General features: G+C 37.3%; 1 protein-coding gene across 14 annotated transcripts; it reads right to left on the bottom strand.

Annotated features, from left to right (window-relative positions):
• Positions 1–6,419: 6,419 nt before the first annotated feature.
• On the bottom strand, positions 6,420–20,959 carry LOC130149097 (translation initiation factor IF-2-like). 14 transcript variants are annotated; one of them, XR_008821792.1, is made up of 4 exons: positions 20,385–20,514; positions 19,742–19,812; positions 9,465–9,535; positions 6,420–8,312 (listed from the first exon to the last, which is right to left on the bottom strand). XR_008821792.1 is itself a non-coding variant. In XM_056338393.1 (3 exons), the coding sequence occupies exons 1-3, from the start codon at positions 20,591–20,593 to the stop codon at positions 8,212–8,214; spliced, it is 381 nt and encodes a 126-aa protein (XP_056194368.1). In that variant the 5' UTR covers positions 20,594–20,959; the 3' UTR covers positions 6,420–8,211. The 14 variants fall into 14 exon arrangements, 4 of the variants coding, with proteins under 4 accessions (XP_056194368.1, XP_056194367.1, XP_056194366.1 ...); XR_008821787.1 differs by lacking the exon at positions 19,742–19,812 and adding an exon at positions 9,744–19,741 and having other exon boundaries at positions 20,385–20,466; XR_008821789.1 differs by lacking the exon at positions 19,742–19,812 and adding an exon at positions 10,749–19,741 and having other exon boundaries at positions 20,385–20,466.
• Positions 20,960–23,715: the final 2,756 nt, after the last annotated feature.

The raw sequence follows: 23,715 nt of genomic DNA, 5'->3' as shown, positions 1-23,715 counted from the left end.
TTTACAGGCTGAAATGATTTATGCATGATAAATGCATGGGGTTTTTCTATAATATTCATGCTTAATTTTATTTTATTTTGTCATTTAGCACTATCTACAGGTTGGATAAACAGATTTAGGTGGTTTATGAAATGGTGTCATAAATAGAACAGCCACAATGAGACTATTAAATAGTCCCTTTTTCATTATTTCTTCTGATCTTGTAAGAAAAATAATGTGCTGGCTTTTAATTTCTTGATTCTCTAAGTAACTTTAAGGAGAATTAATACCTCCTTATGTTGGGTGTCAAAAACTTAGGCACCATCAAGAACAAAATCACTGAGGAATACCCCATTATCAGGCAAGAGAAACGGCTACTGCCAGAGTTATGCAGCCTCTCATATGATAAGCCTTTAAAATAGGTAGGACTCAAAGAATTTGCTGAGTTTTGAAAGGCTCTACCCTGAATCTGAGTTTATTCCACAAAACCGGACTGCCACCTTTAGGGGAGTTACGCTGTTAAGTCACACAACAGACATGAAAAGGTGGATTTTATAGAAAATATTTCCTTTGTGTCTACAAACTGTATGTGCACATGTGTGTATATATACACACACATAGTTGTGTATCTCTACATAGATAATAGTTAGGTCTTGCTCCTGAAAAGATTGTTTAATGCAGTACAGCAGAACCAGGTATCACCTGTATCATGAACTGTTTGTTCATTTTTTTAATTCAGACCTTGGCTAAGAACAATCAATATGGCTGTAAATCTGAAAGTTAAATAGAAATAGATATTGTATCTATAGGAGTAGAGATGAGGTACTTCCCGTATAATCAAAAATTGTTTAATAAGGCTTTGTTAAATTTATAAAATTTGTTATTTCAATAAGGACTAAATTAGTCATGCTCTGTAGGAGTTGTTTCTAATACTCTACTCAGTTTATACTTTTCCGTAAAGAACATACCATTCATCACTCTAGTACTTTTTTTTGCATGGAGGACTATATTATTTCAATTCCATTCATCTTTACATTCCATTTGCTGCTTTACTAGGATTAACAAAGCATTCCAAGTATTTTAAGAGGAAAGTAATGCATTCACAAAAATTCTCATTAAAGTCTTTATCTTCAAGTTACATAAGACTGCACTTTTTAATGACTAAAAACTGCATACTGAAGCAGCACATATTCAGCACATATTTAGAGAATGATTCTGATAGTACTTTTGTTGCATTGATTTGGGAAGATCCCTTTCTTTGCTACCACATTGTTGTGTCTTGGAGCTTTATTACTACAGTAATAAATACAGCATTCTAATTCCAGGATATACTATGTGGCTCTCAATGCGTGATGTAACTAACACAGATCTGTCCTACTATTAAAACAACCCCAATATGGAAAAGTTCAGTTTTAAATCTAGATGATCAAATCAAATTGGGGTTTGTACAAAATGAATAAGGCTACAAGCACAACTAAATAGCATCTTTCCAACAAAGGTTTATTGTCTTGCAAGATTTATGTGTCTCAATTTCATGAAAATTCGGGAGGATTCTTAATTCATACTGGGTTTTGTTTGTGTAAATTCGTAAGGGTATTCTCTTTAATTACTATCAGTAGTGAAACACATTCAAGATTAGGTGCATTATCTGTTTAAGCAGAGATAAACACTAAAGCTCATTAAGATGAATTCCTGGTGCACTACCTCTGAGCAATTACTTCAGTTTCTCCACCTCTAACACTTGGCAACAGAAATACAAATAAACAGAATTCCCTACAAAATGTTCTGAAATGAGGTGTTTCAGAATTAGAGCATGTTCCCAAGATGGCTTCTCCCAGCGAAATAGTGTTGGCCTGTTGTTTTAAATGAAGGGGCCCGTGAAGTGCCTTTGTAGATTACTTCTGCAGTAATGTGCGAGTAGAAGCAGAGATATGGTTTCTTGAAGGTGATATCTACAGCGATATGTTACACACACTCAGATCTTAATTTTGAGCTATTCTTAATTCTGAAGCAAAGCTCTTACTAACTTAATTGTGCAGTCAGGCCTATGATGTTGCAGTTTCTAATATGTTTCAAGTTATAATTGTATTTACAAAATACAAGTATGGCTGATTGCTTTGGGAGATACACACACATTGCGAATTAAATGAACTGTTAGAACATGAACGTTCTTCGTGCCTGAAGAATGTTGGATATTCTCAGAGAACTTATAAAAGAAGAAATGCACTTCTTAATTGTTGTTATTCTCCATGCACTTTAATTCTCCATGGATCTGTGGTGATTTATGAATGTACACCATTGTTTGCTTCTATATGCATATGCTTTCTTTTGCCTTCCTCCCTGACAAGTTGCCAGAGCTTTGTTTCTCAAAAATAAAGTTTTCAAAGAGACATGTAAAGTACTGGGATGGCAGGTGTGTGAAAAGTGGCAAGAATGGGAAATCAGAATTTGAAATGTTTGTCCATTGTAGAAAAAATAATTTTAATGGTTATTTTTGCATGCACATATATGGGTAATTAGGAATCTTTTGGACGCTAAATGCATCTTGCAAGATTCAATACAATGCCCTGTAATATGAAATGTTAAAAATTCTATTGTACATTGAGATGCGATATAACTTGGCATTATGCAAAGCCCCACTGGTATTTTGCTATTGTTGTATGTATTTTCTGTTATTGTAAAAGAATCCAAAACAAAAAAAAGGAAGACCAGACTATAGAGGAAGAGTTATGCATTTGACTGCACATAGAAATAAATAACATGGAAAACAAATTTTTACATGGATTTATACATTTACAGATACAATAGTTTTGATTTTTCTTCATTCATGTGTTTAATAATTTAAAAAGATGGAATAGTAACAGTTACATAATTTCCATTTCTTATGCAAGAGTGTTTTCCTGAAAAACATATAGTAATTTCAGCCAATTCGTCATTCTTCTCCCCCTTCCCAAGTTTCTGTGGTCACCTTCACCAATGGAAATCACAACCTCATTATTACTACTTCAACTGGTAGGTATTATAAAAATACTAGATCCAGTAACAAAATAAACATAAGACAACGGCATGTTGTCCTAAATGCATTAAAATAATTCCATAACCTTTCATTATATATCTAATCATATCATAGAATAGTTTGGGTTGGAAGGGACCTTTAAAGGTCATCTAGTTCAACACCCCCTGCAATGAGCAGGGACAAGAGCTGGTACCAATATTAAATGGTTGAATATTAAAGGAAGGAAAACACAAGACCACTTTACCTTTTGTTTTTTAAAGTCCTATTTCTGAATATTTTGCTATTTGTTCTGTATTAGTAGGGAATTTACATTCCCGTGTAAAAAGACTTGGATGTAAGTGCACAATTTAGATTTTATGACCAGTGAACATGCCTATAATATGCCTCAAATATTTTAAAAGACTGACATTTTTTTAAAAATAAACAATAATAACTACAAACCATGTTAGCATTGGGAACAACGTATATAAATTCTTAAGTAAGGAAAAGATTTTAACAAAAATTCACTAACTATATTATTTTCAGAAAAAGTCAGCTTAAATAAATCCCACATTCAAACATTACATATCTGGGTAAATTCCAATATCTCTTAGTTAATAAAATATTTTCTAGCTGCATTTCCATTGCCATATATTTCAATGTAAATCTAACGTGCAGATACAATTCTGTGTGTCCATTCCCTTTTACTATTTCTGGAAAAGGTCCTAACAGATTAGATTTATCTAGATCAGATATTTCAGAATTGATTTGTTGATACGTTTCTTTGGAAGATAAATTTGCCTCTAAATTATGCTAAGGTGTTTTCTGTTCCAAGATAGTCTAAGCCAAAACTTCAGTTAATATGAACTGGCATAATACTACTTGACTCAATGCTGATGTATACCAGCTACCATGTGATTCTGGTTTTTTATCTAGACTTTGAATAAATCAGGGTAACAGAACAAGTAACAAGTTCCCTGTTAAGGTCTCATTTCATTACTCTAAAATTGAACAAGACATTTAAGATCATTCAGGTCAAATTTTGTGTCAACTCAGTCTTCCTTCTTGAAAGATGATACTTGTTTTGGGAGACTCTAACCTAACCTAACAGAACCTGATGACAAAACCCAAAACTGAAATCTCCTTTAGGCAGGATAATGAGTCTAAAGTGCTAGATCAGTGGTCTTTTATGATATATGAACTTTATTCTACCCTAAACATTAAATCTATCAGACACAATAGAAGACAAATGTTATCAAACAGTATTCTCTTCCATTTTAACTTAGATTTATTAGCTCTTTATTGCCATTTGGGTTTTTGCCCAAGCTAAGGAAAAACAGTCTAAGACCTCAGAAGAGAAATGCTATCTGTCTGGTGTGTCTGTGCTTGCCATATGTGATCTTCTTTATCTTATGAAATACCTGCAGCAAAGTTGTTGGTGCGAGGCTGAAAGACAATGTATTCTTTAAGTAGTGTGTTGCTCCTGTAGGCAGCCCAGTCAGCTAAACTGGCACACTTCTTTCCTTCTGCATTCTCACAGGTTATTATTTATGTTACAGGCCTACATGAGTTCCTTGATCCAGAGCTAAAAAGCCTGCAGAATGATGATCCCTTAGGAACCTGCTTTCTTCATGCCACAGTTGAGGTACAGTAGTTTCGTAACATGGGTTATATGCTGATTATCACAATATAGGTTATCAGAAAACAGATTAACTGATGATTATCACAATATAGAGGTCTGCTGCTATGAAATATTAGACACTTCGGAGGAATCTCATTGCACCTTATAGGCTGTCTTACTAGACTACTCGCATTCTGAATCTTTTAAGGGCTACTCTTAGTCCCATTGGCTTAATAGTGGAACTATCTCCTGTATCAAGAGACCTCTAATTTCAGTGTGCTGTTTTATGAAAGCTATACACTGTACTTGAATTTATGTGTACATGTCAGTGTCTGGTCTGTTGCTTAAGTTTTAATATTCTAGATTTAGGAATCAGAAGAAACCAGGATAGCCAATGAAATAAATTAAATAACTAATTGAAAAATATTTATTTATTCAATTATTTAACTTATTTACTTAATTGAAAATATTTAGCATGCCAACAGCAATACTTCTGTGCTATTAGTCTAAGAGTAGTTAAATTTAAAAATAATAACCCCTAGTTGACTAATATTAATATGGTGAATAAATGTGCCACCAAGAAAACTGTTTATATTTTTAAGGAGCCAAGCATCTGCACACAATTTCTGTCTCACAGCAGAATGTTATTCAGTGTCTGAGAATACAGAGGAAAAAAGTCTTTGCTCTTTCTCCTTCAAGACAGACAGGAGTATGTTTATTTTCAGCAAATATCCATGATGTGTGAGACACTCTCTCGTGAGCATTCAGTTGCTGGAAGAGTAAAACTTTTTTATTCCTTTCAATAAACATCCTGCACATGCATCTCCTGTATGTGCGCACTAAATAAAGGAGGAAGGAAGTCCTGAAAGACTGTCTATGTATTCAGTTGTGAGCTCCCAGTGGGAAACCAAGGCAAAGGGCACAATTATACAAATGGGCAAAGGTATCTACATTCCACAGTGCCAAGCAACCATCAAATCCAGAAGAAATTCCTAGTCTTCATGCTTGCCCTACTTCAGGCATCTGGGAATCGTTGAAGTCTTGCAAGTAACTGAAAATATTAGCCCTCTGGTTACTGATCACATCTTGCTAAAGTATACATTTCATCTGCCCATCCTAATTTTCTTGTCCCTTTTACCCCATATTGTGAGACAGGATATTAAAATAAATTCTTCATATTTCTTTGACAGAGTGTAACAACATTTTCCAGGCAAAATGTGTCACAATTTTCTCGACAGTGTACTACAGTTATTTCTCTAGGGCCATAAAAATTGGCATACCACAAATGTCAGTGGTGCTTAAAAGCCTGTCTTAGTGGGGAAAGAGACTACAAAAGCAGCATGAGTAATTTCGTAAGAAAAGATATTAAAACTTTTCTAAAATAGTTGTTCAATAAAATAAATGGTACAAAAAAGTCATTAGAGTGTAGGATAAGTCTCTTCCTGCAACCTGGGAAGAAAACCTTTTTTCTTATGTTTTTATCATCTATGATTAATATACTCACCTCCAGTTTTTGCCAGTAAACCCTGACACTACATCACTGCGCATTACCTTGTTTCTCCTTGTTCATATTATGCTGCATACCACTACAAAAAGCTAACTAAAAGTGACATTTGGGTTATATATGGCAGGATTTTTCATATTTACCTTGGCAGACCTTAGTTCAAATACAAATTTGGTGACAGTATCAAGAGTCAAACACTATCATTTTTTTCTAAGGCTTATAGACCTACATCAGAAAAATAATCAGGCAAGAATTTAAGGAATAGTGTTAAACAGAGGTGTAGGGCAGAACCTGTCATAGCACCCATTTTGTACCACAGCTAAATGAACAGTATTTAATTTTTCATAGTTACAAAAGGTAAAAACATGAAACAAGATCCCCACATCCACAGTTAATGTGAAAAGATACAGAGCAGAAAATGCTTATTTTTCATCTAACAAAGTCACTAAGCCAAATTCTGTCTGTTGTGCCATGGCCTTTAGCATAGTTGCTTAAGTTTATCAGTGTAGGAGTTAGACTCCTGTATTTGTACCACTCGAAAATACAAAGCCACAATGTAAAATGTACAAAGGAGGTAGATACATTGAGGAATTTACCACAAACAGAAAGAAAAGTTATCTATAGCAATGAAAGCCCCTGTTATTAAGGATAGAAAACCTTTTTTCAGCAGAACAGTTTGGGTATTGACCAATTTTTTCATTTTTCAGCAGCACATCAAAACTTTCCGGCACGTTTCTATCTTGTTCAAACGAACTAAGAAACTCCTGATACAACTCTTGATACTGCTTATCAACTTGTGACACATGGCAGTGTTTGCTAACTTGCAACAAGAAAATGTTTATCTTTTTGCTACACTCAAAGCAAGCAGCAGAACTGAAAGTTCCTTTAAGAAGCTGGCAAGTGGCCTACAGTCTAAAGAGGCTTTGGTTTACTCTGCATTTTTGGGTTGGGTTTTTTTTTTCATTCCCATGCCTTTTCTCAGCACATAATTTTCTATATTTCTAATGTTAAAGACTGCTAATAATTATCTATAGCCTGAAGTACAAAACATGTTCCAAAATAAGGTACAGCCCCTTGAAATTATTATTTGTTCTTTCCAATCTTTTAACACCCAAGTGTGAAACACATAGATCAAGACTGAGAAATGTAGAGTCACAGAACAGAAATTATGTCCTGAACTCCCAAATATGTTTAAAACTCCATGTTACTGCCAGAACACTGCCATACTGTGCTTCATTAGCATTGAAATACTGAAGTGTTCTTTAAGTGTTCTGTAGGTAGAGTGGGAAATAATTGTTCTGTTCTGTGTGATATATATAAAAGGTGAGACTACATCCTTGAATATATAATACATATAATGTTAACGCCACCCCTTATTATGTTTCATTAGGAATGTTAATGTTTTTGTGCAATAAACTTGCTATTACAGGTATTGTCATATACTCTGCAAAACTACTCTGCTCATATTAATTCCTAGTGAAATCAGTTAAAACTGTGTAGCTAAACAGTTTGTTATGCAGGATCAGAGTTGTAGGGTTTTTTTCAATCCCGTTATTAACAATGATAAAGGAAATTTTCTTAGGGACTTAGGTGAGATGAAACTCACAATGCAGCAATTCACCATTTCTTGCTATCTTGTGGATGAGTCTGAGAAAAAGTCAACAAAACCAGACACATAAAATAGCAATAATAAAATAGCAAAAAGAAAAATAATCGTGACCAAGCTTGCTGACCAGTCCCAACTAGTACGTGCAGCACAAAGGACAGAGCCATAGTATTGCCCTGCAGGCAATGAACTGGTGTCTTCCAGCCTCCCACCATGCTTGCAGGGTCCTGCCAGAGGGTACTTTATCCTCAGATCGAGCTTTGCACTGCAGTCTCCTTCTATCACATGCACCAACGTGTTGTGCAGCCCCCAGCAAAGCCATGGTTTTATTATACAGCCTGCCACACTGGATGCATGTCTCTTTTGCAGGACAAGGTGCATGGAGTGACCTGCTTTACAAGAAAATCAGGAGGCTTGAATTGACTAATTGGTGTAATTTTTCCACTCACATACGCCATACTGGGATGTTAGCAAGAAGTACATTATCAGGAAATTGCAGCTGTGGCTCAGCCTTTACTTTCTGGCAGAAGTATCTGGAAAAGGAGTTGTCTCTGGTCTTGGAGGTTTTTTTGACTTCTTGGAACTTTCTGTTTATTAACTGGATAATCTGCAAAGGAGGAGATAGGAAAAGAGCTGCCGCAGAAATATACTATGTTTAAGGCGAAAGCTGATGTGCCCTGGCCTAGTATTCCAGATGAAAATGCACTCTGAAATTTTCTGGTAGCTGAACGTGCTCCTCTGATAGGTGAAGTGCATGCATACCTTACCTTGCTTCAGTTCTAATGAAGGTGTTTTGCACTTTCCTGTGAGTGCCTAGAGGGCAAAACAGGGCCCAGATCCTGAATCCAGAACCTCCTGAATCTGAAACATTCATCTCCTAATGCTCAGACTGGAACCAAAACTCTGTAATTTTCATTTCAGATACGTTCTAACAAGGGGGATATTTTCCTTTTTGGTTTTAGATACACCCAGAGTTTTAAAATAATATTATTGTGAAATTTTGGTACAAGTCAGAACAGAACAGATTTAGAAGATAAGATGATTTTATATGAATTAGCAAGATACTGAACCTAGATTATTTGAATATGAGTCCAGATTATGTCACACAGTCTATGTTTGATTCAAACTATAACCTGAAGATCTTCTGGACACACTCAGTTTTTACTGCCAACTACAGTCATGGGATAATTTTGTTATGGATTAGTTCAGAACTTGGAAAATTACTAGGACAGATTCTCTGGCTTTACATATGAATATCTTAGTGCTTCCTCTGATATAAAATTAATTTGCTGCAATCTAGTTTCTCACCACAGAGATCTCAGAAAGCCTCAGACAGCAGTCATAGCAAGACCATAGATTTCTCTTTTAAAGGAATACAAAAAATAAATTTGTTATTGGAAAGGTAAAGAAAGTTTTTAAGTGTTTTTTTCTTAAAAAAACGATGACAACCCAGAATTCAACAAAAAATCATTTTGGTTAAGAATTCCAGTCCCTCAGTAGATTATCGCGTAATATCACCTGTCTAATCTGACTACTGGATAAGTTAATCATCTCCAAATATTTCAGCTTCTATTTTAACTGCTTAAATGTAAAACAGGTCATATTATCTTGATGAAAGCATGGTTATGAAATGTGTGATTTATTTTAATGATCTTTATTAGTTTACAATGATTCCTTGTATTGCTACACTGTATACACACTGGCAAATCTTCTTCCAGCTATAATTAAGATTACGTCAACACTGTATCTCATAACTTACATTTGCACTTGTTTTTAATACAACTGTAAAGATCCACTTGAGTCAGAATCTTGGCACTGGTGGTTAAAATTCTGGAATAAAAATGTTTATGCACATTTAAAATCTAAGGAAAATGAAAACAAAACCATTTACACATACTTAGTCAGCCATCAATGGCAACAAAGTAACAAAGTCTGAAGCAGTTTAGTAGAATTGAGAAGTGCAGTAGTGGCCATTTATTAATGACCTTTTATTAATAAAAAGTTTATTTTTTTATGCATTCCTGCTCCCAAAACTAACCAGTTAAGGAAAAGATACATTGCAGACTCATCACGAATACTAGTCTTCTTCCTTTGCCCTTACTTCTGGCCACAGTCTGGTCCCCTGTTCAGAAAACTAGTTAGGTCTTTATTCTATAAACTTATTTACAGCATCTGAGTAGTGATTTATCTCTTGCAGTTGGCTTGCTACTCTGCTATAGCTCTTCCTTTCCCACATCTTTCTCTTAACAGTGCGAAACCAAACGGCTTATCCTAGCTTTTCTGAACAGCTTCATTGTGATACCGGTGCAGTACTGCTTCCTGCATTCAAAGTCTGATCCTGTTATTTATGTATGTTATGGACATATGTACCAGGTAATGGCACAGGGAGCTCCAGTGGTATCCCTTGAGTATTGACTGAAGCAGAATTGATGCTATCTTAATTCAGTAAGAAACTGGATCTAACATATTGGAAGTCAAATAACATAGTAAATAAATAAATATTATTAAAATGGATGAGCCAAGTTCTGTATTCTGAATAACATTTTAAATAGTCAGTGTACATACAGTTGAGGTAATGTTCAAAATTTGAGATAATAATGGGCTTATTCAATACATAAGTGTGATTGGTTAACTTATTCAGCCTATTTAATAACTGCATGTCTCTTCTGCTATTTTTGTTTATCTATTATGGGATCGTTGGCACTCAAAAAACTTTCTGTATAATAAAAACGTAAAATGTTGTTAATGCCCTTCCATTTTGTAAAATAATGAAAGTATGCTGGTATTACTCATTTATTGGCACATAACAAACATTTAATATCTTTTCCACTGTGGAAATTCTATTTGAAAAATATTACCTAGTTGCTACTGTTCTAACTTTTAGAATTTGTTCATTCATGTTAATGACTCTTGGTCCTATAATTAAAAGAAATCAAAATCCCCAAGAAGGGGCTAATAGAAATATTTTCTTTACCTATATTTAAAAAACAACCAGACAGCAAAATTATCTTCTACAAAGTATTTAATATTGAAACCTACTCACACCCTATTCACAGACGAGGTGCTGTTAACCTCAGTGGACAGTCTTACAGAAGAGTTTTGCAGTCCTTCCTCTGGGGCTGTATCAGATCCAGAGAGTTTTTTAACATAATATTTCAAATCAAAATAATTTTTTAAAATACGCAATTTGAAGCACATATTTGAATTCAGAAGTTTAAGTACACATCTCAAACCATGTGCTTGGCTCTCATTTTCTAATGCATATTATTCAGTGATAAAATTGTGTAAAAAATGACAACTGCATGTCAGGTGATTCCTATTAGATACAAAAGGGACTGGAGTGTAGTGTTACTGATTTTGATTCCCTTCCTTGGATTTAATCTCAGGATTTCTAGGCCTAAGCAAATATTTTTCTTGATAGCAGTGTCATATGATAAATACACCTTTACATATTTACAGAGCACACGTTCAGAAGGAATCTGACTTTTGCTGTGTCCTGTATGTATGTAGGCATGTAAGAATCAGCTGTTAAGATCTACAAGTTCTATGTGCAAGAAATTTTATGAAAGATTGCTTACATTGAAGGAAAAAAAAAATAATTCTGATATCCTTGAAAGATTACATATAAGATGAGATTGTAACATAGGACAAAGACAAAATCAGATCAGTTTTAATGCTCAGATCTACCACAGTATTCTTTACATAGTATTGTGACTAGCATAGCCCCCAAAAGACTTTTAAAAAGTAATCAAAATTCCAGTCTGTTCATATTAGCAGTATCTTCTTTATAAAGGCAATACAATTTATAGCTCTGAGAGTACTGATCCTTAAATATTACAGGACTCCACAGAGTATGTGCGGTCTCACCCTTTTTTTTAAAACATTTTTCAATTAGATGCAGAGCCTTTACCTAGGAGTGTTACTTAGAAATCAAAGGATTGCTAAACATGCACACAAATGGCAAAAACCTTTACTAATAGTATTAATCATTCAATTAATCTAATACCTTCTAAGTAACTTTTATAATTTTAAGGTCTGCATAAGCCTTGAGCCGGTCTGTGTTACAACACCTTTCATTTATGTCGGAAGGTGCTAGGATTCATCTTGCAATCTGTATAGAAACACTGAAGTATTGGTAAGAAAATTTAGAATTAATACAATCACTAGTTTTTCCACTGCTTTCTGCCTATACATATATTTGAAATGCTGTTGCACATTGAAACGTTGTATATTGAAATGCATATACCAGCATGTTTTGACCTGTGAATATAATATTGTGCAACAGGGCTCATTCTGTCCTTCTAGAAAATAATTTTCTTGTGGTATTTATCTGAGCATCAAAAGTTCTGGGTTCCAGTCATAACAGCAAGCTTGCTTTGTGACCTATAGAACATGACTTAACCTGTAAGATTTTCCTGCCTGAAAAATGAGAAACACTCCTTTAGCAGAATGAAGAAGAGCATTTCCTTGGGGATTAAACTTTAATATAAAAGGGGCAGGGATAATCTACCCTACTAGTTTCTTTCCTATGTCACCAAATATTTTGAAGGTCATTTATAGATATTAGATACTGTCAGAGGGATGATATGATACCTTCTATATGTTATTTCCTTTAAGCTAGTCAGTCAAGTACATTTAACACAAACCAGTTATAGTACTGTCCTACACCCAGCTACTGAAATAAATGTCACTAATACTGCACATGTCAAACTGATGATATGTTGTGCTGCAATACCCAGACAGAACCAAGAGACATTTGCATTTATACATTCGGCCTTTTCCTTCAGGAACTGTGGAGATCTGCAGGCTTCAGGGGAACTTGCCACCTAGCAGGAATAAACTGCCTGAGAGACTAAGTGTGGGCCCTCCTGTCCTGGGGATCTCTCATGCTCACCCAGAGAGGTAGAGCGAAAAGCAACACAGGACAACTGCATTACCAGTAGACTATGCCGTCCATCCTTCCTCAAAAGCCCCTGCAAGAGAAATATCCACACAAAAACCTGGCAAGCTGAGTAAGCATGGAATAGCTGAGAATCTACAATGTCTTTTCTAGGTTTAATTGTAAATGTATTTTGGGACTGCATGAAAATTGTATTTGAATATTTTTGTGCATTTAATTTAAATAGAAGTACTGGGCAGATCTATGCATTTGATAAACGGCCTCATGTGTGTTCTTAAAAGCGGTTAATATTCTAAGTGAGGTTCACTATAGCTGTAGTTCAAATTAGCCTGCAATATCTGTGTCATGTTTTCAGAGACATACATGCTGAATTCTTATGTTAAAAACAAGTTAATCATACCAAAAAGGTGAAGCTCTCACTCTTAAGCCAAAATATATTTCTTTTCATAATACTATGCAGTTATCAGCATGTCCCTTGGATTTATGACTTATGACATTTGTTTACCAACAGGTGGTTGCCTATCTTGCCATTTATATTTTAAGCAACAGTAAACACGACTAAAAATAATATAAGATAAACAAAATAAAACTCGGTGGGGTTTTTTAAAATGTTTTTACAGAAAAGCTGTATTTATATGCTAGGTCTTCAAGGAGTTCACACCAGGCCCAGCAACACAGAAGAATACTGCAAGAGCAATAAGGATTTTTAGGGGCATTATGATAGTGTAATGGAAACACATCTGCCCCCAAAAGTCCCTCATTTTCCCTGCGGTAAGAGCCATGCAGGAAGTGGTGAGTGCTGTGGAACATCAAGAATGCAACTATAAAGAAAAATTTTTAAAGTTAGAACAATTTTCCAACAATATTTCAGGATTTCATAATTTCCTGTTAGTCCACTGCATACAAAAATTGTAGTTTTTCAAATAGCGTCTAACTCATTCACTTTGGAGGTATAAAATTGTTCTGTCCATTCACCAAAGTGAATTCTGAAGCAGCTATCTTAGAAATACTGTTAGTATTGGGAAGCTAAAAATGCATAAAGCACAGACAATCCAGGACAGTTTCTGTTCTTTCAGCTCCCAAAAAGCAAAAAAACAACCACAGAATACTCATCATTAACAGTTGACCTGCATCTCTTATTTGTCACTCTTACTTCAGTGACAGAGCAAACATTAGTTTACAGCAGACAATGAAACAAAATAAAATCCTGTAACATCTTTCATTGTAAAGAATTTCAGAATATTTCTCCAACCAACCATGTGGGCAGTTTTCCATACACACAAAACCACCACTCACTCATAGTAAAAAGACAAAGAAGTATCCCAATTTAGTAAAGACTGGATATTCCATGTTTAGAAATCTCCTTAGTAAAACAGGTAGGACATTGGAACTTTTAGTTATCCCTCTTTAACTGATGTGCCTAATGAAAAGTTACTCTTTTTAAAATAATCCACAGTAAATAGCACCTAAGAGGAATATTCTTCAACAGATTCTTGTGGCAATGTATAAAAAGTAATGATATTGTTGAAAAAAGCAAAGCCTAGTTCCTCATATATTATTTAGTATGATGTTCTGTGTAATACACTTGTTCTTTGTTTGTCTGTCTTGTAACACAAAAACACGAACCCGGTTCTCTCCTCAGGTTCCAGAAATTTTGCTGTGATTTCATCTGTATTTTTTGTTGATGTAGGTCCAGTGATTTCAGTGGAGAGAAATACTGTGGACTTATACCAGCATCCAGGCAGACACCTACTGACAGAGGTGTGTGAAGTTTGTGTGATTTGAAATTAGCCTCTTTTTACAAAAGAAAGCTTTTACACAAACAGCAGCAACATCAAAGCAAAAATCTAGATTATGCTGACTCCAACAGACATTTTTAACAATAGCAATATATAACAAATAGAAATACCTCTTCAGTAAAATTACTGCATTCAGTTATTTTTACTGACCCTTGTGGGCCAATCCTAAAACATCCTGAAATTATTTTTCTCGCCCTTTCCTAAAACCGTTTACATGTGCCTTGTTGTAGATGACAGAACACATTTTGTCTTTTTGTCTTTTTAATTCTTATTCTGACCTACAAAGCAAAAGAAAAGCTATTACTTTAAAGAACTGGTGTCTAGCTATGATTTTATATCAGTTCATATAGAAAGGTCATGATTCCAGTAAAAGGATTTGGACTGTCTGACTGAAGCTGGGAGACTTAAAATAGCAAAAATGCATCAATGCTACATTACATTGGTGAATTGTAGTCTTCCCCATTAACAGCTAAGCTAAAATATTACAGCAGTATTAACTGAAAAGATCAAAATAGTTTTGTTTAAAGTTATTAATGTGTATCAATGATGTCAGCATCCAGAACATTAGGAAATCAGATAGGACTGATGCATCATTTTTAAGACCCTTGAGCTCAGCTAGGAGCAGGTATTCTCTAAACAGAAAAGAAAAAAAATAAAATTTTACAACTGTGGAGCCTGTCTGTAGAGAATTATGTTTCCAATGTGAAAAATAAAATGTTGACAATTGAAGAGCCTTATATCCAGCAGGGAGTCAGAAATTGGTGGTAACCTCCTGAAACCAACTGCTAACATGTGGTCGTTATGCTACCTCACAAAGCAAGTTACCTCAGTAATAGATGGGGTTTTATTTCTATTCCTATTATCCCATTATCTTTATTTATTCTGCACATGTTGTAGAAATGTTCTGAAAAAAATCCACAAGCTGAATAACATCTGTCCATTCATGCCACCTACATAAATATTGCCCTTGCACCGAAACCTTGTAAACAGAAATTACTTAGGCATTTTGACAGCAGACAAAAAAGGCTGATTCTTTGTTCCTTTTTTCCATGTTTGTACCTTTACCAAATTCCCTACGTTTGCACTGTTTGACTGCGAACAGTGTATGACATTCCAAGAAGAGATTTGCGTATTTATTAACTGATGTGCACTGTGAACAAAGCAAATGATGCCTTAAATTCATTAATTTCACTAGAAGCTTCATAGTCTCAAGCCACATTGTCTGAAGTGGTTTTGGCAGTTCATGTGAAATAACCACTTTTCTACCACTTCTTCCACTACGGGCTTCTTACACTTCCAGGTGATAGCAGTGGTTTTGCTCTAATAATTTAAAGCCATGACAAATCTTGCAATTTTTTTTTTGCTTCACAACCTGCTAAATATGATATTTAAGGCAAATAAAAAAGGATTTTTGAGTGATACCTTTGAAAAATATGTTCTGAACATACTGGTGTATGTTCACATAACTTTTCCTTGTGGCATGAGGTCCAGGCTTTTCTCAGGCAAGCAGTGCTGATGTGTAACGTCTAACAGAGGGCAAAGAACAAGGCACAATTTAAAAATCATACCTTGGGTGTCTGTGTTCTTGCCCTGGAAAAACCCTGGATAGCTTCACAGGAAGGGATGACTGATTTTTCAGCCTTCACTAAGGCAAAATTTTTAGTTGTTCCAGGTCATGAGTTTCCAAACTCAGGGTCATTACCTCCCTCTCTCTTTTTTTTTTTTTTTTTTTTTCTTTTCTTCTATGGCTAGATCAGAGGGGAGTCACAAAACTTTTCTGTTGCAACATGAGGTCAGGAGATATCAAAGGTTGAGGCCCTGCTTCAGAAAATGCAGGCCACAGACCAATTCCCAACCCATGGCACTGAATTCTGGTCGAGATCCCGGTCTTTTCACTGCTTTCAATAAAATTTCAAAAGTAAACAGATTAGGCCATTTGCTAATCCTCTGCTGATTCAATGTTTGTAAGCAGGGTGTTTTTTAAAGGGTTGCTTAAAAATGCAGAAAAGTAGTTCTAAAAATGTAGTTTAAAAATTATTTTAAATAGAAACATAGCTAGCAGGGATTTCACTTTTATAAATTATAAATGCAATAAATAATTGGAGTTGATATTTCTAAATATTTTTTAAATAATTCATTACTTTTTTATCTCAAGGAAAATTAATTTTGATTCAAAACATACTATCTACTTTTTATCTTCTGTAAATTTCTTTTTTCATTTCAAATAGCAAGATAGACTGATCCCAGGTATTTAATTATTAATGCTTTGGATACGCAATGCACTTCAGGAGTCTCAGCTCTGAGGCCACCACCCCATGCTGCACGCAAACCTTGTGGGAAAACCAGTGTGAGGAAAAGAGATCGAATTTTTATAGCACAGATATTTAAGGAGTCTATCACTGTTTTGTCTAATCATCATTAATTTGGGTGACACATATAAAATGAACACATATTTAAAGTTTAATATTAGGCGCAACATCCATAGTAGTAGAAAATTGTCTGTTTTATTGCACACTAGAGACAAACAGGAGCTCTTTCTGTAAGCTTACTAATGGGGGAAAATGTGAGTAAAAATTTTGTATGAGGAAGGCCTTCCTACAGAACTGTAACTGTGTTCTTGAACACTGCTCATTAATCATTTACATAGTCTATTAATTCTAAAGCTAGGTTATTGGTGCTAGAAGGAATGGATGTGAAATTTATGTATCTTCAGTAGAGACTCAAATAGAAGCTATTTGAAAAAATATCTAAAAATAGCTGGTTAACAAAATGCGCTACATAAAGCATATCTTACTGAAAGTAGCTATACAAAACTACATGTTTTAATGTAAGAGCTTTAAAAGTAATAGTTGGTGAGAAGCAACTGCTCTATTTCAGCAGAGCAGAGCTGATCTTTGCTGCTGTTCAGATATGTAAGTCGACTTGTTTCTCTTCTCCCTCAAAGCGAAGTCCTCACACTGACACACTTTCTAATCTCGGATTCTCTGCTCTTATGTTTTCAGAATACTAGTGAAAAGACCATAGGAATTAAACCAATCCAAATCTGACAACTTGTAATATTGGGCAGATCTAGAATGTATTCATACACAGAGTACTATAATTAAAAAATAAAAAATTTCAACAGTTAAATTTGTAGCTTAATTGGTTCATGAAAATGTAACCTTCTCACAAGTGCTGCTTTTGAACAGCATTATTTCATGCAAAATAGTATCTAGAAGGCATATTAGCAGCACAATTCTGACCCAAGCTCTTCCACATCAGATTTCAGCATTAAACAAGCGAGAAATTTGTTGCACTGGGGTTTGGATATGTCCTATTTCACATGTGTAGTGATTATATTGCTATAAAATGTAAAATACTAGAATTCCATAGAAAAATCTGGATCATTCAGCATGATATCCATTTGTATGAATATAGAGATCCTGCATATAATCATGCTATATATCATATACCAACAGCTTTACTTTCACACTGTATCACTGTGTAACTTCAGCTGAATTTCCAGGCCTTTTTGAGATACTCAAATTGAGCCAGGTTGAGTAGATCACCACTTAAAATTAATCTGAATGCAATGATAATGTGATCACAGTGTGATTGTCTAGATATTCATGTGTAACTTAAGCAGGTGATTAGCTGGCATAAAATGTCAAAACTATGACAGACACGTTTACACCAACTAAGAAGATGCTCCTGTATGTATTTTGTGTGCATGTGCTGTATATATGAGCCATTGTATAAATTATATAGTGTGTCATGTGTTTCATTCAGTCTTAACTGTCTGTACATTATATTTAGAACCACAAGAAAGTTCAGCTTATCTACTAACAGATTTTCAACATCCATGAGGAAAGTACAACTACATGATTTTAAAGTAAAAATTATGCTTAGATTCTTTAGGATATCAGTAACAAAATGTAAATAGTAACAGGAACTTAAACAGCTCTACCAAGCTCGGGTTTACAGTGCCTTACTCATAAAAATATATTCTACAACTTTTAGCAGTAGAAAGATTACTAATCTTTAAATTGATTCGTAGATATAGACTGTACACATGTAGACACACAAACAGGCACACAAAAAACCCCAGCTAGTTGAAGGGATACATTAAAACTGAACACTTTGTGAGCAGAAAAACTGAGGAGGGGATTGACAATACAAATGTTACTGGTGTTCATACATTGTTTTCACAGTTTAAACTGCCTCTCTTTTCTTAGAGACTTACTTCCTTTTATCACAATTCACCTATATTGAATGACCACTCTTTGAAACATAACTTTTTCTACAGCCTTTGCTGGCTTTTTAAGAGAAAAACACCAACAGTTAGAAAACTTGGGTTTGGGGATTTTTTTGTGTGTTTAACTTTCAGAATGATAAATTCTCTGTCTGCTTTTTATCACTGAAGACAACATCAAAGTTGAAATGTTATTATTTATTTAAAGTGTATAGTAGCCTTTTACTAAGTGCAGCAGTAGTTTGCTTACTATGTTTAATGTCCACTGTAAGACCCATAACGTACTGGTTTCTTTTGCAGAACAAAGTGACCACCAAAAGCGGGACTTTGTGGGCCAGTTGGATAAAACATAAGCTCATCTCGCCCCCAAAACCCCGACTCTGGAACCACAACCTTCTGAGATTCAATTTGTAAGTAAAGTATCTGTGTAAGATATGCCCAATCGACTGAGAGAATCATTGCTTATAAAGTGAGTAAATTTCAGCCTAGTAAGAGAGAATGTTGTAGCCAAGTCACAATTTACAGTCTTACACTTTCTGGACAGCAGGAATTGCTAACAGATACTATTTGATTTTATTCACATTTTGTGATTTATTTATTAAGTAAGCAAGCAGCACCTTGCTCGTTCATCTGTTCCACTGTGTTTCAAACTTAAGTTGGCACATGATGGAGAGAATCTGTCCTTATTCTCAATTTGTTATTTGTACGATAAACTGGAAAATATTGCCCCTGTAGTTAGGTCTCCTCCCAGTGCCAGTGGTGGTTTCAAGTATTCAGCCATGTGTCTAAATCTTACTACCCTCAGCATTACATTTCTTAAGAACTTCTTTGAAAGGGGGGAGGAAAAGTAAAGGTGTGGAGACAAAAGGAACATACTCTCTAAATCCTCGGTGTGTCATTCCGACAGAACTTCTAAATAAAGTCCGAGTGTAAAAGCATTGCAGTTTACACTTGGATGAGTGAAATAGGTAAATGCTGTCAGTTACTTTAAAAGAAACCGATCAGTGTGCTCGAGAAGCCACTGTTACACTTCTGCTTTCAATAACCAGAAGACAGACCCAGAGAACGCTGTCCTGGCCGAGCTGCCGTGTAACCAGCACACACACCTTGAAAGGGAAGCGCAGAGAAGTTGATGAGCATTCTGGCAAAGCAGAGACGTTACAATAAAAGACACGGCCTGCAGGAAGAGGAATTAACTGACTTATTTACGACTGTAATGATTTAGAAGATGTTCCCCGCTGCTGCTGCACACGAGCTTACCAACCGCCGCGTACCGACGCCACCAGCCCGCCCGGCCGCAGCTGCTCACATCCGGCGAAAGCCGAGCCCAGCGGCCCCAGCCGGGCGGCGGGCGGCGGCTGGGCCCCCGGCGGGAGCGGACACCTGTGGCTGCCGGGGGCGCCCGGCGCGGCGGCCCCGTCCCCTGCCCGGCGAAACGGCGGCGCCAGGCGGGCCCCGACCCCGCGGCCTGCGGCAGGTGGGCGCGGGGCACGTGCCGCCGTGCCGGAGGCGCCCGGGATGCGCGGCTCCGCGCCGGGCCGCCCCCGCCCCACCGGCAGCCTGGGGCGCCCTGCCGCGGCCGCCCCGGCCCGCCCGGCGCTGCCCGCCCAGGTGCCGCCCGCCCAGGTGCCGGCCCCATCCCCGCGGCAGGGCGCGGCCCCACCTGCGGGCCTGCGAGGCGGCGGGGACGTGCGTGCGGCCACGCTTCTCCCCGGCGGCGGCGGGGCGCGGAAGACGAGCGCAACTTACCGCTTGCCGGTGCCCCCGCAAGCCGTGAATAAACGGACGCCCGAGGCGGGCGGGGATCCCGAGGAGAGGGTGCCGCTCGCCCGGCAGTTCCCGTTCCTGAAGGAGACAGCCCTCCGGTCCTCGCTCCCAGCCGGCTCCTTCCGTTGGCAAAATCCTGACTCATTACATAAAAAGATCACCCTGCCAGGCGCCCAGAAACATTTCTTCATCACGGTCACGCCACAAGCTAAACAAGAGGCCACATCAAGGGGAGGGGGAGAGGGGGAAGCGGGGCGGGGGGGGGGGGGGGGGAATGCAGAGAAGGTTGTGGGGTTTTTTCTTAAGATCCTCTTCCTTTAAAGAAGAAAGGAAACAAAAAAAGTGCACGGGGAAAAAAAAAAGCAGCCACCAGTAAAAAAACTAGAGAAGATTCACTCATTGTTGCCACAAAGACACCTCTCCCCTTCCCACTCCCTCTCCATGCTCGTTCCTCCAACAGTGCTACAAAGACGTGCAGCCTGCGCCGGGAGTTGCTGAGCCCGAGCCGTGAGCGCCTCAACTCCGCGGGCGCCGTGCCAGGAGACCCGGGGCTCGCAGTCCTCCGAGACTAGGTGTGGTGAGTCCGAGACCGTCCCAAATATTTTTTTTTTTTTTTTTTCCTAGAAACTACCTCCAAATATAGTAACAGGGAAGGGGCATTCCTAGAAATTCGGGAGACGTCAGAAAGGGAAGATACGTGAAATTCAGCTTCACTTCCTGCAGAGGGCTCCTAGCACAGGAAAAAAAAATACCTAGTGAGCAATAAAGTGTTTTTCATGCTTCTCTGATCAGATAATGGTTAAAAAAAGAAGAATGGTAAAACACTTAACTCACATTTCTCCGATGTGATCTAAGAGTTTCATATGAGCAGAGAGCTAATCAGTAACCCCCGTCCTCATTTCCTATTAATGTTTATAGATGTCTGTCTCCTGTATTTACTTTCCTCTATGTCCTCCTATCAGACCTATGCACACAGCAAATAAAAGGAATACACATACGAGTGAAAAGTGGGCCAAATGATAACCCGCTATTGTATCACAGGTACACAAATTAATGTTCATGTGTTATTTTAAATAGCCTTTGCAAGTTGCATCTTTCATGCTACACTGATGTGAATAATTCATGTTATCACTGTAGATGTCTGCAATATTGTTACTCGCATGAACGGGAATTCGTAGGCAGGCTTTTATTTAAGGGCCCCCCAATACTGAGAACTGCTGAACACTGTCAGTCCACATTGACTTAATGGTATCTTAGGCTGTTAATTAATTCTGCTCAGCAATTCACAGGATCAGGCCCTGACTGACAAATGTAAATCGTGATTTGCAGCGGACCTGCACTGCACGCCACTATTATTCCTCACATGTCTCTTAAATCTGTACATTTGCTTTGTGCTTGTGTCTAACACCCAATCCTTCTTTAGCCATATCTTTTTTTTAAAAAACGCTATTTCATACATTTAATAGGAAGCAGAAAGGAATGTTTGCAAAGCAATAACAGATAAAATTTTATTATATGCTATTAATTATATGAAGATGCCAATGCATTTGTAATAAGGCGTTATTTATCAAGGAATAGCAAAGGTTGCTGTAAAAAGCCACAATAGCCAGCTTTTGGGGAAAGGTAATAGATTTCAGTGTGTGCAACTCTTGCAGGTTAATTGAATTTCCATAATGAAATTCCCCTTGGCCACATGAAATCCTTGGGTTTGTTCTTTGAATTTCATTATGACTTGCAGAGTCTTCTCTGCCCCCAAATCAAATGCAATAAAGCCACTGGAGTCTGGCTTTACTTCAGTGTTTCATAAACACAATTAATCAAAAAACCTTGTCTGTCTGCAGTTTTGAAGGGGAATTAGCAGATTTCACCTAACAGTCCCCAGTGTGCTTTGACTCCCAAGTACGTTTAACTGTTAACCGCAGTGCTCAATAAACAACTACTCCAAAATACAGACCCAGCTTTTAGCGAGGTGAACCCACAGTGTTCCGCTGGCAAATACTGCCTGGTTAGAAGGAGATTTATTTTAAGTAATCTCTTGGAATTCAAACCAGCTCTAGTTAATTGCAAAAAGGCTTTTTTAAGCCGGTTGGCTTACTTATGGCACACTGCTCTACTCTGCCTGTCACTCTCATTTCCCAAGCGAAAAAGTGAATGGCAGCTTCAAGTTCAGGATCTTTTTGATCATTAAAAGAAATGGATGTGCTGTCCTCTGTTGGTCATACTGGTTGTCACATGTAAAATTCAATTAACTCAAACAGGCAACAAGAGGCTCTGTTAAAACAACAAAAATTATCATCAATAAGACTGCGCAGTGTCTAAATAATTTCTAAAAAGTGATGCAACAATGGATACTAGAAGCTGGATTAAGGAGAGGACTCATTTTGCATGACTCCATACTACAGATCCTGCCCTGGGATTCAGCTTCGTCAGCCACTTGCTGCGGGCCTGCCCTGCTGGGTTGGTGACACAGGGAACTGCAGGCTTCCTCCAGCTCCAGGGCTGGTCCCCGCTGGGGTCAGGGCTTCAGGAGGGCTAGAGTGCTGCCAAGGTCGTGGTGACAGAGGAAGCTTCTAGCTTAAATTTCACATCACATGGTCCGGCCTGGGGACTGGGCCATGTGTGCCAGTTCTGATATTTTGTGCTCATGTATAATGACTTGCATCATGTGATGTGATGCAGCTTCTCGGAGCACTCTAACTATGGCAGCGCAGGCTTTGCTGGGTACACATAATGCAAATTCCCACTTCAACACTCGCGGTATCCTCCTGTGAGTCGTGAGGTGTAGAAACGCTGTGGGCTGCTTGGTGTTGGTAAGGAGCAGTAGTGTGTCCACTTTGGGTCCTCATTGCACGAAGAATATGTAGTAAATGGAGAGGATCTGGGATATTGCAGCAAGGACAATTAAAAGTGTCATGAGAGGTGTAGAAAAACCTGACCTAAAAGGAGAGATTTTAAAATTTGGGCATTGTGTTGTCTAGAAAGGGGAAAGCCAAAGGCAAATATAGTGATGCTTTCAAAAAGGTTTAACATCATGTAAATGAATCTATGCCATGGCAGTAAACTTGTGTGGTATGTTAATTATTTCTACATCTTAACTGCTACTGCAGTTACCGATTTCTGGTCTGCACTAGTTTCTCTGATGCTGTGACTTCATAGATAGTTGCTACAAAATTAATTTCAAGTAAATAACCGTAAGAAAACATCTTAAAATGTTACTTAGTAACATTATTAACATGCTAATGATTTAGCAATGTTATTTAGCAAAATGTAAGTTCCGTCTGCAGACTATGGAAAAGCAGGTTCTGTATTATCC

Source organism: Falco biarmicus, chromosome 4 (assembly GCF_023638135.1).
Source record: "Falco biarmicus isolate bFalBia1 chromosome 4, bFalBia1.pri, whole genome shotgun sequence".
NCBI classification, from domain to species: Eukaryota; Metazoa; Chordata; class Aves; order Falconiformes; family Falconidae; genus Falco; species Falco biarmicus.
Note: the sequence above shows the minus strand (reverse complement) of the source record. Positions and strands in the feature narration are given on the sequence as shown.

Coding starts and splice junctions, on each gene's coding strand:
- LOC130149097 (XM_056338390.1), bottom strand. CDS start 20,274: ATGGGGCCGGCACCTGGGCGGGCGGCACCTGGGCGGGCAGCGCCGGGC. Junction 19,813..19,895: donor GCGTCGGTACGCGGCGGTTG/GTAAGCTCGTGT, acceptor CTCTTCCTGCAG/GCCGTGTCTTTTATTGTAAC. Junction 8,313..19,741: donor CTCTGCGCTTCCCTTTCAAG/GTGTGTGTGCTG, acceptor CCTCCTTTGCAG/ATTATCCAGTTAATAAACAG.